The 13,218-nt window shown below is 32.5% G+C and overlaps 1 protein-coding gene across 2 annotated transcripts; it reads right to left on the reverse strand.

Moving 5' to 3' along the window:
* Positions 1-1,416: 1,416 nt before the first annotated feature.
* LOC132304344 (protein NARROW LEAF 1-like) lies at positions 1,417-10,607 on the reverse strand. 2 transcript variants are annotated; one of them, XM_059801994.1, is made up of 6 exons: positions 10,115-10,607; positions 8,448-8,954; positions 8,221-8,364; positions 4,123-4,363; positions 2,672-3,172; positions 1,417-2,243 (listed from the first exon to the last, which is right to left on the reverse strand). In XM_059801994.1, the coding sequence occupies exons 2-6, from the start codon at positions 8,940-8,942 to the stop codon at positions 1,822-1,824; spliced, it is 1,803 nt and encodes a 600-aa protein (XP_059657977.1). In that variant the 5' UTR covers positions 8,943-8,954; positions 10,115-10,607; the 3' UTR covers positions 1,417-1,821. The 2 variants fall into 2 exon arrangements, with proteins under 2 accessions (XP_059657977.1, XP_059657969.1); XM_059801986.1 differs by having other exon boundaries at positions 8,448-9,057.
* Between the last annotated feature and the right edge of the window lie 2,611 nt (positions 10,608-13,218).

Consider the following 13,218-nt stretch of genomic DNA (forward strand, 5'->3'; position numbering starts at 1 on the left):
TCTAAAATTATTTACTTCAAAACCAAAACAACCTTCTTTCCTCTTTTTTTTGGGTGAGAAATGAAAGCAACGTCCTTTTCTTGTTAACTTTAGTTAATGTTTTTTTATTTCATAAAGACAATTAGCGACAGAAAATCCATGATTTTTTTTCTTTCTTTCTATTCTTAGAAGTTGGGCAACCACTATATGGTTAGAGTTATCTTCTTTGTTTAAAGAATCAATTCAACTTTGGACTCATTGAAGAAGAATTACCAACCCCTCCTCTTGACAACCCACAATATCTCTATATATAAATATAAATATATATATATATATGTCAATCAATTAGGACCAGTTAATCCAACTAACACTGTTTGGCCAATTCTTTGATTAAGTTTGTCAAAGCATGAATTTAAGATTCCATGTCATTCACAATTTTCTAAGACCATTATAGCTATCAAAGGCTTGTCAAATGACAAATCAAAGGTTTGGTTACAAACTACCCACATGGAGATCAATTCTTCTATATCATATGTTGGCCTTTTTAGTGACTCTTATTTTCTGTTAGGGAGACACAGATTGACAAAATCAAGAAGCCCCCCACAAACCACAAATCAAGTTTTAATTATTAATGGAAGTTATTGATCAGTCTTTCTTCAATCAAATCACAAATCAACTTATGTAACAACCTATTAATTTTTCATCAATAGTAGGTGTAACCGCTGCTATCATTTTGACGGAGTAGATAAAATAGGTTCAATAATGCCACATTTCTTATTTTGGATTATAATAATCTCACATGGAACCCACCTTTAGTTGGTCACTACAATATTGAAACTCAATATTTTACTCCCATTTTTTTTTTTTTTTTCTTTTTTCTTTTGGGAGATAATTCTTTTTTATTTTTATTTTTTAAGTCCTCTCTAAAAAAATAATAAAAATTTCTGGAATTGAAGGAGGAAAGCCTTTGAAGAATGGAAAAGTCTAAGTCACATAAAGCGAGAGCGAATTTGAAAGCGGGAGCGTGAAAGCGACAAAATTAAGTCACAAATAGTGAGAATTTAAGGCAGAACGCGCGCGGAGTATAAAAGCGAAAGCGTGCTTAAAGCATGAGAGTAACATCCATTGAGAAGGATTGTGTGACTTAAGATAAAATTACCCTATTGTGATCTGGAACTTACAGGTTGCACACACGCAGGGCTAAAATTATGTACATCTGACCCTCTCCTAACCCTACAAGGCGGGAGCCTCAAGCATTAGGTTTAAAAAATAATAATAATAATAATAATAATAAATTGGTCAAATGATGGCAATAAATATAGCACCAGATGAGTCTAGATATAATACACAAAAAGAATGTAAGAGTTTCAGATTTTTTTTCACAGCCCTGCAATTTCATCAAGCATTGTCTGACAAACAAAAGAGACTCAAATGGGATTGATCACCAAAAAGAATACTTGACATTCTGAAGAATTCACTTCAAGTGTTTTCCAACTTCCAACAGCTGTTGGCACCCCTTATTTTAGGAGTGTTTATGGTATAAATAACTTGACCACAATGATACAAATTACAGAGTTTACCTCTAGACATTTTTACTGAAATACTATATAGCCCACACATGCTATCTATAACTGCAACCTTAACAAAATATGCAGAAAATAACAATAGTAACTTATCTAATACAAGGCATGACCATGACGACCCTTTTCCTACTTGAAATTTTTACTTTACAATTCACAATTTGATTGTGCCATTTGACCTAGAATTGAACGGCAAATGCGTGACCTCATTCTTGAACACAGAGTTCAACAGCCAAAAAAATGGTAGTGTTCCCATCTTACATCACTGTGGTTTTTCAATGTTGAACAGAGAATCCGATTGCTTTCTTCTCTTTGGTCTGGGCTCACCTAACTGCAAAGAAACAGAAATATCATCGTCGGACCCATTCCTCAATGCTGAGAGGTTTCTCAATGCTGCATTCTCCTTCTGATTGTTTTTATGAAGCGGAGAACTTGGAATAAACTGATGCTCTACATTTGTAGCTGCTTTAGTGGTACCTTCGATGTGAAACTCGCCGTGCACAAATGGTGGGGTCAGTCCTTGATGGGGCTCACCTCCAATAGCAAATTGCCGGATGTTTGATCTGCGAGACTCAAAATTTTCTTCGATTTTATCTTTCAGGGGAATCCGGGCTGGGGGAGATGACTCCCCAACAGTGGAATCATTCCATGCTGCTGAAGCATTTCTTTGCTCTTGCAAAGCAGCTATATTAACATTAAGACGAAGAAACCACAAGAAGGATAGTTAGAGAAACATAAATGAGAAATATTAGCAGAAAGAAAAATGAATATCTTCTTGTTACTGTGTCCTAACACTTTATCGACAGACAGGTCCCCCGGAAACTCTGCTTTACTACACTTCATTTTGCCCAAGAATTTTTTTTCCAGTATTCTAGCTTTCAATGTAAGGGTATTGTTTTACTTCAAATTTATATTATACTGTGATTCTGAAATCCTTTAACAAACTCAAGAATCATTTTCCTTAACTATTTAGAGATAAAAACATCTTACTCTAGATGAAATAATAAGCATGCCCCATGTATTAGAAAGAACCAAATATGAATGGGTTACCAAAGGCAACTGCAGCATGTATATGACTCACAAAGACAATTCAGTGGTTCAAAAGCACAAACCTTGAAGCCCTTCATTCGTCGTGATGAGATCAAGTTCAAGGAGGTCAAGAAGGCGCCCTAGATCAACCCCACTGGTCCAATTTTCAGGAGGTTGGCCAACTTTCAATTTTAACCGACCTCTATTAGCAGTTCCACCCCAAATGATCCCAACTGGCCGTGGTTTCTCCCTATTTTGACCAGTTAAGAGAATGAGGCTTCCACTATCACCTTCAAGGTCAAATGTCTGTTGGTTCTCACCAACAACGAGAAAATCGGTAAAGAAGCAAATCCCTTTCTCATCATTGTACTCTAGGGCATAGGCCATAATGGTCCCAGTAGTGAAGCCAGAGCTTCTTCCAACTTTCACCACTTGTCTGCCAATGAGACTGTTAACTCGAGACTGTAAGTCTATGATATTGACATCACCGATCTCCCCTATGCCTTTTATGGATGTAATTACATTGGAAATGTTAAAATCTTCTGCAAAGGGAATAAAAGCTCCATCTGCTCGGACAAATGTTTCTGCAAGAACACAAGATTGTGATGGGCATGTGTGGAGCCAGGAGGAAAATAGAAATTTTTACTAGCTGAAATGTGAAATTCAAGACAACTTTGTTTCCGCATGTTGTTTAAATAAACACACAAAAAATGTATCCAACTCAACCATTAGCATCACTATTCAGACCATGCAAGGGTTAAATATCATTTAGAAACCGTTTATAATTTTAACCATAAAAAATTCAGTGATGCAGATAAAAGACAATAGAACTTAGAGAGGATAGCAGGATCAAGAGAACCCATCATCCCTTAACTTCTTCATACGTGATATTGTAGACTAATGACCTAGAGACAAGCTTGAGAGTTTGATATAGAGACAAGCTTGAGAGTTTGATATAATGCATGATATGATTGACTGATTCACTTGAGAATTTGGTTAGGATGGCATTTGGATTAATGACCAAGACCCAGAGATAACCTTAATTCTGATTCCTGGTTAATCTTAATTAGCTGGGTCACACCTCGAACCAAGGGCAAAAAGATAATATTTGACTGAAGGCATGGCTAATTATAATAGACTAACGGTTCTGATATGAAGAAATTTGAGTTTAGATAAAAATTGCAACTCAAATAACTTCTTGTACCTTGTTATTTGAAAATCCACACCTATCAAATCAAGTCATGCATGATGCTAAAGCTTAAACCTAAATTACTAAATAACTTAATCTATATTTTTCAAATAATTGTAACATAACTCCATTCATTTACCTTCAATCCAAATAGAGCCCTAATTTGTTATCTTAATCCAAGTTATAGACTGTCTCCTAAATCCTAGCCTATAGTCCTTTGTACTATTGGAAAACGAAAACAAAATTCTCAAATCAATGATCAGTTTTGTGGATACCAATGTTTTTTCTGTATCAGATGAAATTCATAATACAACAATCATAGCCTACAATTTGGAATTACATTACCTGGGTTTGTTCCAGCAAATATGCCATACCAAAGATCGTCCGTTATAAATGATGTTGCCCTCTCCACTGCACCCAGATATACACCAGGTCCAAGACTTGGTGGCAGAGGATGAAACATTTTCTGGCTTGGGTAGTCCAAGTCAACTGCCACATGCCGATTTGTGAGGAAACCAACCTGTTGATTTCCTGTTCGGCTTTTTACAATAGCGCCTAAGGTTCCATATGTCTCTTGGCTTGCAACCTAAAAGAAAGATACAACTAAGCAATTTGAAGAGCAAGAACAAAAACACATAACTGGAACACTAAAAAACTCCAATTCATTAATGAAAGTTAGGGTTATATCGCAACAAAGAGGAGGGGCACTAATCCAATTCTCTTTAAAAAAAGTATCCTAAGAAATATATTAGAACATTATGAACATAACATAACTTAGAAATAGTCTTTAGTATAATTAAAACATTCAATCAAAGCAGTTGTGGATATTAGAGAAATAGACAAAGGTGACATTCACACATGGTGGAAGATGATTAATTTAAAGTAACAATATTGGTGGAGACAATAATCAAATGGACGAATAGACAAAAACAAGAAGGATATTACCTGCCCCGAAAGGAGATAATTATTCATTCATTTCTAGAATGACCATTAGGTATAATTAAAACCTATGTAGCACGGACACGGACACGATACGACATAGATACGTCAACACGTCAAATTTTAAAAAAGTAGGACACGGGTACAACGACACAGCTACATAATAATATAATTTTTTATTATTATTCATCTATTCAGTAATAGTATTATAAAACTTAAATTCATTTATAATTACCGTACTAAGAGTTGTTCAAAAATGAATTAAAAAATGAAATTATGTCATTATTGTAATTTTTTTTATTTTTTTTTATAAGTAATTATTGTAATAATTTTTATTTTATATATACCATTATTTCACTACTTTGTCATGATGGCATTCATACTACTTCAAGATTACTGCGTAGACTTGTGTTAGAAATGTCCGAGAAGTGTCGGCGGTCCGGAAAATGTCCCGGAAGTGTCGGCGAAGTGTCTGAAATAATAAAATTAATATTTATTTATAGACACGTCTGTATGAAATGTTTTCTCGCATCCGAGGAGTGTTGGTGTACGACTCTTTCTTAGTCCGTGCTTCCTAGATTAAAACATATAATTCACATCAAACGCAAATAGTTCCTTATTTTAGATAAATAGCAAAACTAGACATAGTTGGAAAGCTCAAATTAGTGAAAGATAATTGATTCAATATCATAATAATGATAAACACTAACCATATACATGATTCTTGTACATTCATTTCCTGAAGTTCAGTAAAAATATTGTTGACGAATGTTGTTCAGACTTCTAAAAAATATCTTTACATTCATTAAAAACATTCAATTAGCATTACACAAGCAATTCTAGATATCAGAGAAATATTCCACCTTGACATATTAGAGTGCAAGATAATTGATTCAAAGCTACAATAATTCACTAATGTCATGCCCCACCAAAAGAGGTTGTGCCACACAGATGACACGCAAGCTCTGAGAACTTTGCCGTATGCTTGTCTAGAGTAGAGAATTAGGTTCTTGGGGGATGCTTGGCAAGGGTGGAGAATTAAGTGCTAGAGTCTTCCATAATTGTGTAAAGTGTTGGAGGATTCTAGAATGTTGCAGTGGTGTGTAGAGTAGACAATGTTCTAGAGAAGTAAAAAGTTAACACGTAGGCTAGTGAATATCTAGAAGGCACAATTGTTATTTGAGGGGTGAGCGCCACCAGCGTGTTCTTGTCAACAACACGTTCTAATCAACCATAAAAAATTTGAGTGAAATACATCTAGGCATGTAATTTCACGATAGTTTACCTAATAAAATGCATTGTACGATACATACATATACGGTTATGAAAACTATTAATCAAATGATATTAAAAACCTAAAGAAAACAATCTCTAAAATATGCAAATTGTAAAACCTCACCAGTAAATACAAATCTATATTGATATTAAACGGGCGACATAAATTTAGAAACTTGGAGATAATTTTGGTGCAAAGAATGAACTGTTGAGTTGTTGATAATTTTATGAGCATGTGTTCAAGAAATTATAGAGCAAAATTCAAATGCCTTTAATTTAAACTAATAAAAATATACACTTTCTCTCGTCACTATTTGCATGTTTCAAAATTAAATTTAATTTTAAATGAATTTACACTCACATGTTTAACTTAATTTTTGTTACCATGTCATAAACAATAAAAAAGACTTTTCACATACAAAACAACTATCAAAGTCTTAAGCAATTAACTACAGAGTAGGAAACATTTGACATATATCTATAAAATCTTCTTATAGCAAATACAATAGTGATTCTGCCATAATTGAATGATATATTACCACCCAAATCCGCAATGTTTGGCAATTTTTTTATGGCGAAGATGGTTAAGAGTGGTACTCTCATTTTATAAATTAATAACATCTATAGCTAACCATCCCTACCCAGATGAATGTGGAATTCAATAGGCGGATTACACCTTTAAATAACCACGTGACAATGTTCTTTTGGATGAATCAACTAACATATTGGGCATAAAAGACTTTCACACCCACTATAATACGTATTATTACCAAGAGGAGTTCCACCATTTACATAGACATCCCAATCTTTTCATAGCAAATTCTTGAACCCTCCCCATCTTTACATAGCATTACAAAATTCTAAAATATTCTTTTCATAATTTAATTAAACCTATATAACTCCATTACATTCTAAAATACTCCACACAATTTCTCCATTATATTCTAAAATAGTTCACATAGAGTTCCATACAATTATAAAATTCATTAAAACAAGCATTCCATGAATAGTTCACACAGTGCCATACAATTATAAAATTCATTTAAACAAGCATTCCATGAGAGTCAATGTATCATCTTGGGTAAGTCGACAAGATTAAGCATGGCCAAGTAGTAATTCAGTCGTATAAAATTAATCATGACTGGACAATAAGGTTCCATCCATATCATGAGAAGTTTAAATTTGTAAATGGGATTAGAGAAGTTCAAATAAAAGAATCTATTTTCTTTTTAGCTAAATCGCATTAACAGTGCCTACAAATTGTAAAGGGAAAACAATAGAAAAAATATTAAATCCATAATTTTAAAATAAAATAAAATGAATTTATTAATCCATTGATAATCATAATTTTAAGAATTTAGATGGAGTCTAGTGAATATTCACTAAAAAATTTCTTATAACAATGTAAGATTTTGAACCAATTGTTACAAAGAAAATTAATTTATAAACGCACGTTGTTTTCACCCATAAACTACATTTCTAAAACAACAAAAGTAACATATATAATAAGTTTACATCATAATTTTTTTAGTCATACACCTTTTATTTTAAAAATATTAAAAAAAAAAAATTCATTATTGATCATAATTAAAGAAATTCGATAAGAAATGAATGGTATCAATATATATATATATACACACATATATATAGTACTCTCTAGAGTAGTATCGCATTGTATAAATATTCTTTTGGAATATTCTATAATTCAATTCTAAAATATTCCCGATATATAATAAGTTTACATTATATTTTCTAAGTTATAGACCTTTTCTTTCTTAAAAAAAAAATTCATTATCGATCATAATTAAAGAACTTCGATAACAAATGAATGGTATCAAAAATATATATATAGTGTAGACTTGTATAAATGTTATAGAACCCTCCAGAGTAGTATCGCATTGTATATATATTCTTTTGGAGTATTCTACACTTCAATTCTAAAATACACCCGATATACATATACACACCTCGTTTAGAGTTGTATATGCGCATATAGAACTCTCAAGAGTATTCTCACAATATATAGATATTCTTTTGGAGCATTTAAAACCCAATTGTAGAATATTGGATTGTTGACATGTGTATAGACCTAGCCATTAATTCTAAAGCTATTAGTCTATAAATAGGAGTGCCAGCTCATTTGCTACTCAATCATCAATCAACCCACATATTCCCATAATCATTTCTTTTTGAATTTATACACATAACTAAAATTATAACTCTATTTACCTGGGAACCAGAACCAATGCATGGATCACTTCCCCGCAATCCATCTACAAGCTCAGTGTACAATTGTTCTTTTGGAGTTGCAGCAGGTGCACCAAAGTAAGAAAATTCAACGACATCAACATCACACCATACCCCTCCAGGGCCCTGCTCAAAAGAACGTATTTAACTACCAAAAAAATCATGTAAACACACAAACAAAATCACACAATTTCTTGTTTTTTCCTGACCTCAAGTGCAGCTGGTAAACATTGTAAGTGGCTCAGCCATTGCCTATGAACTTTCCGAGCAACAAATACAAGAATAGCTGGTATATCTGTTAACTCACCCCGTCTAATCCGAAAACCAATTGCAGTGCCAAGACTAAAACGACGCAAGATCTTGCTATGAAATGCCCTAATGGTCATTAATTCAAGCAAGGTGGTAGCTTGCTGGCCGGTTGGCAATCGTCCGAGGGTTTCAGGCAAAACCCCCTTTTGAAGATTTCCAAAGTAATTTGCCCTATCTTCAGCAGCATCATTTAAACGGCTAGAAGTAGGCCAGGAGAAGTATGCAGCATTGCTCTCAGAAAGTTGACCGCCGGATGTAAACGCTTGTAGTGGTGGTGGACTGGACGAACGCAGATTGTGGTGGTTGCAATAGTTTCTTTCCAAATCCAACGCTGATTCCTCCGAAGGTGTTGAACCGGAGTGATGAAATCTTGAAGCCAATCTTGCCCTGTCCATCTTTTAGCTCTCCTAAATAAATTATTTAACCCATCTTAAACTACACAGGAAAAGCCTTAAAATTGAAAAACTCCAACGTCCAAATCCGTAGTCTTCTCCTTTTCTATCCTCGATCCTAATATCATTACCAAAAGGAAAGGGAAAAAGGAGAGGGGAGCGTGTGAAAGAATGAAGGAGACCGCTTATTAAACTAAGATAAACTTCAACATAGTTACATGAAAAGGCATCAATAAGTAATTCAACATAACAACATTACTCAAATGAGAATGTTAGACTTGAATAAGGAGTAATTCGTCACAAATTATGACTTTAAATTTGATATATTGCAAAAAGGAGAGTGAAGCCTGTGAAAGGGCCGCTTATTAAACTAAGATAAACTTCAACATAGTTACATGAAAAAAACATCAATAAATAATTCAACATATATCAAAAATGTAAGAATGACGAAATAATACATATCACTTAAACATATACTTTCACAAAACTGTTCAGAATCAATGCTAACTAGGAGCTTCGAAAATAGAATGAAACTAGATCAATAGAAACCTTTCTTGTTCTTCAAATAGAGTACTAATTAATTGAAAATTATGGACAATTTAATGAGATGATCGCATATATATGCTAAACATAGATACCTATTCCCTACGCGTTTAAAGGAGTGAACCAATAAAAATGATATTTAAAAAAATAATTAAAAAAAAAAAAAAACTATATCAGGCTATTGAGAAGATGGTTCTATTTCTCAATCTTTCTGACTTGCTCGTACAGAACCAAGGTCGATTAAAAAAAATCAATCATTTACAACCACTGATGACGGATTCCTCGAAAAGTTAAGGATTGGTAATCCTTTATACAGATAGGTATGACACACCCAAGTGAGACCGAAGAAAAAGGAGAAAAATGAAGCAGCGACTTGAAACAGAGTATACCCAGAAATCCACTTCATGCAGATGAAAATTGCTTACATATCAGATTAAGGATGAAAAAATGAAGTAGGATTTTGAAGGAGTGAATAAACACAATACTATAAATAATGACAAGAATAATACCCAAACTAAGAAAGCAGAACAAACCCCAATTTATCCATTAATCAATTAAACTAAACAGAGATAGAACATGAGAGAATATTTCTTTTTTTTTTTAATCTTAGATTCAAATTCGATGGAACTTACCTATCAGTATTGGCAGTAGAGCTATGGAAATTTCAGAACAAAACCCCTTGAGACTATCATGCCCTAGTACAGATTCCCCAAAACACCCATCTGCCAGATCAGATGGTACAAATAATCTCTTTTCAAGAAACCCATTTCGTCAGCCTTTGCAGAAATTAGGATGATGTTTCAGACAGGGAGAGGGAAAGAAAGCTATATTTAGAGAGAGAGAAACCCATAAATATCTCTCTCTATCTGCTGGTGTTCTGTAAGAGCTATTTAATTATGTGTTTTTTTCTCTCTCAAGTCTAGGCTCTAAACCCTTTTTTCTTTCTTCCTTTTTGCTGTCTCTATCATTCTTTTTTTTTTTCTTTTCTTTTTTGGCCACTCTTATGGATTCATCACACTTTCTTGGTGGGGAAAGAAGTGAAAGCATGAGAGGATTTAAATGGAGGAAAGATTGGCAAAGAGGGATGAGAGAGAAAATTGATTTTCTTGGATGCCCATTGATATTAAATTTTTGTGAGGGGATTAGGGACCCATCCATATTTGCTCCCCAAAAGTTGCACACCCTTCACCAAATAATTCAATTTCTATCAATCAATAGGGCGTTGATATGGTTTGTGTACTCTTGTGTTTGCACTTTTACTTCCCATATTTTCACTCTGGCATGGTATTATATATTTATTGCTTGGTGGACCCTCTGAGATAAAATAAATTGTTTTCAATCTTCAAATTTAAAGGTTATTTCTTCTTTTTTTTATCTTTATATTTGCAATTTAATGCATCTTTTGATTAATTTCTAATGAAAAGAGCACTCCCAGTTGTTTTATGAAAGAAAGAGACAAGAAAAGAAAAAAAAAAAAACAAAGTGTGCACTACTAGTTGCTTTCAATCTGAACTTTGAATAGAAATAAAGGTTGTTTAAAACTCATGATTCTTATAAAATACATTGAATAATACTTTGTTTCATATTTTCCATTGCACAATACTTGTCTACTCACCGAAATAAAAAATGCACAAATTATTGTTATTTCAAAATCAAAAAATTAATAAATAAGGATTACAAATGTTATATGCATTTGTGATTGGATCACATTAACGGTCAGTAAAGATCAACTACTCACCAGTGAATAGACAACTATTATCCCTTTTTATTTTTGATTAATAGTGTTTTTAATTTAGTTGTTCTAATTTCTATTTCCAATCCAAATTTCAAATGAAAAACTCACATTTAATTGCAATAAAAGATCTTGATTGGTTCAAACTAAATCTATAGAGATCAAATTGGAATTCACCTCAACATTTTGAAAGATTGAAAAGTATATATAATTTACCTACGATGAAAAGATTACTTGAGAAAATTTAGTAAGTGGGGTATCCATGAAAAAGTTGGAGGCCATTTCTCAAAATCCCTTTAAAATCAATGAATCATTACTAGTTTCACTATATCCCTTGGTTGGGTTTATCTTCATAGTTGAAAAACATCTCTCCCCCCCACACACACAGATATGATGGGCTATTTCCATTATTTCTCTTCAGAAAGCTTATCACAATACAGACCCCTTTAACACAATTATATTTCTAGAAGTATAAATCTCTCTCTAGGTGTCATTATCATTTTCATTATCTTCTCATCTTTTGTCACTCATCATAGATGACCCTCATACACCTCTCAATATCAAATCATTATGAATAGACTCCTTTGAGAATATATTATTATTTTAAAACCTATTTGAGAAAGGATCCAAAACCACCCATTTTGAGTCTAAATCTAGCAATTTCAATTGTTATAATGTTTAGACAGTTATATCTCAATTTAATTATTGCTTTTTCTTTTTCTTTTTTTGACTGTAAGAAAATAATTATCACTATTTTGTTCCTTTAAATTTTTTTAAAAATTTAATTTATTAACATAACTAATTAAGAGTAGTGATTTAGAGATTTAATTAAGCAAATACTAAATTTAATTTATGTGACAAAAATGGTGAGTCTAATAACATCATATGTGGAGTCCATCACTTTATCCACATAATCCGTATTCAATTCTTAAATCATTATTCGTCCATTAAAATTTAAAAGAATAATTTAGCCATGGATAATACCTGTCACTTTCAGAAAATCCCACCCAAAAAGGACTATTTTTATGAGACAAAATTGTACTAAATTGGATAAAGTGCAAAAAATCCTAAACTATATTTTAATTTGTAAATAACTCTTCTGAACTATATTTTATACTTCTTAAACTATCATGTTTTGCAAAATATCTCAATGCTTATACATATTTTATTAAATGATCATAATACTCCTCCTTAATGAATTACACTTAATTTAATTTTCTTATTAAAATAAATTATTACAAAAATCATATTAATTTGATGACATATTTTTCATTAAATTTGCTTAAATTCTCTAGTTACTTATTCATGTAATATATTAATGAAAAATTTTAAAAAAAATTTAATTAAACTTTTTTATTAATTATATGTGATGGTAGATATTTATTAATTAATTATTTTTAATAGAGCCGAAAAAGAACACTAGAACACCCTCCACATACACTCCTGTAATTGCAAGCTTTGTTGCGCTGGAGAAACCTTTCTAGACGAGAGAGAAGTAGCTGATCCAAAAGTTTAATATGAGAGAAGATTTTTTTCAACAATATTTTATTAATATTATACATGCTCTTTGGGTTCCATTGAAGGCTAGTCTTCTAAGATTTGTTGCTACCGTAACAACCTTGAAAGTTTACCCGTCATGGTTGTTCGTATGACGGGTGAGACCTTATCTATTTATCAAAAAATTTAAATTATTAAATAGTATTATATATCTATTTATTTAAATTTATTTATTTTTTTTATCTCAATTCGACGTGAGATAAGCTTCTCTTTGTTACATTCTCCCCCATTTGATCCGCAACGCACTCGTTGCAGTCGACTCATCCTGCCTACCCAGATGGCACAACCGGACGCCTCTGAGTGGGACGCTTGGCGTAATACCAGATCAAAAATTGGATCTGTTTCTGATACTAACTATAATGAGTAGGCACTTGCTCATTTAACCAAAAGTTTAAGTTATTGGGTAGTACTGCATACCCACCCATTTATATTTATTCACTTTTCTAT

Source organism: Cornus florida, unplaced genomic scaffold (genome assembly GCF_030987335.1).
Source record: "Cornus florida cultivar Cherokee Brave unplaced genomic scaffold, ASM3098733v1 CherokeeBrave_3.0.0_Hap2_Chr01, whole genome shotgun sequence".
NCBI classification, from domain to species: Eukaryota; Viridiplantae; Streptophyta; class Magnoliopsida; order Cornales; family Cornaceae; genus Cornus; species Cornus florida.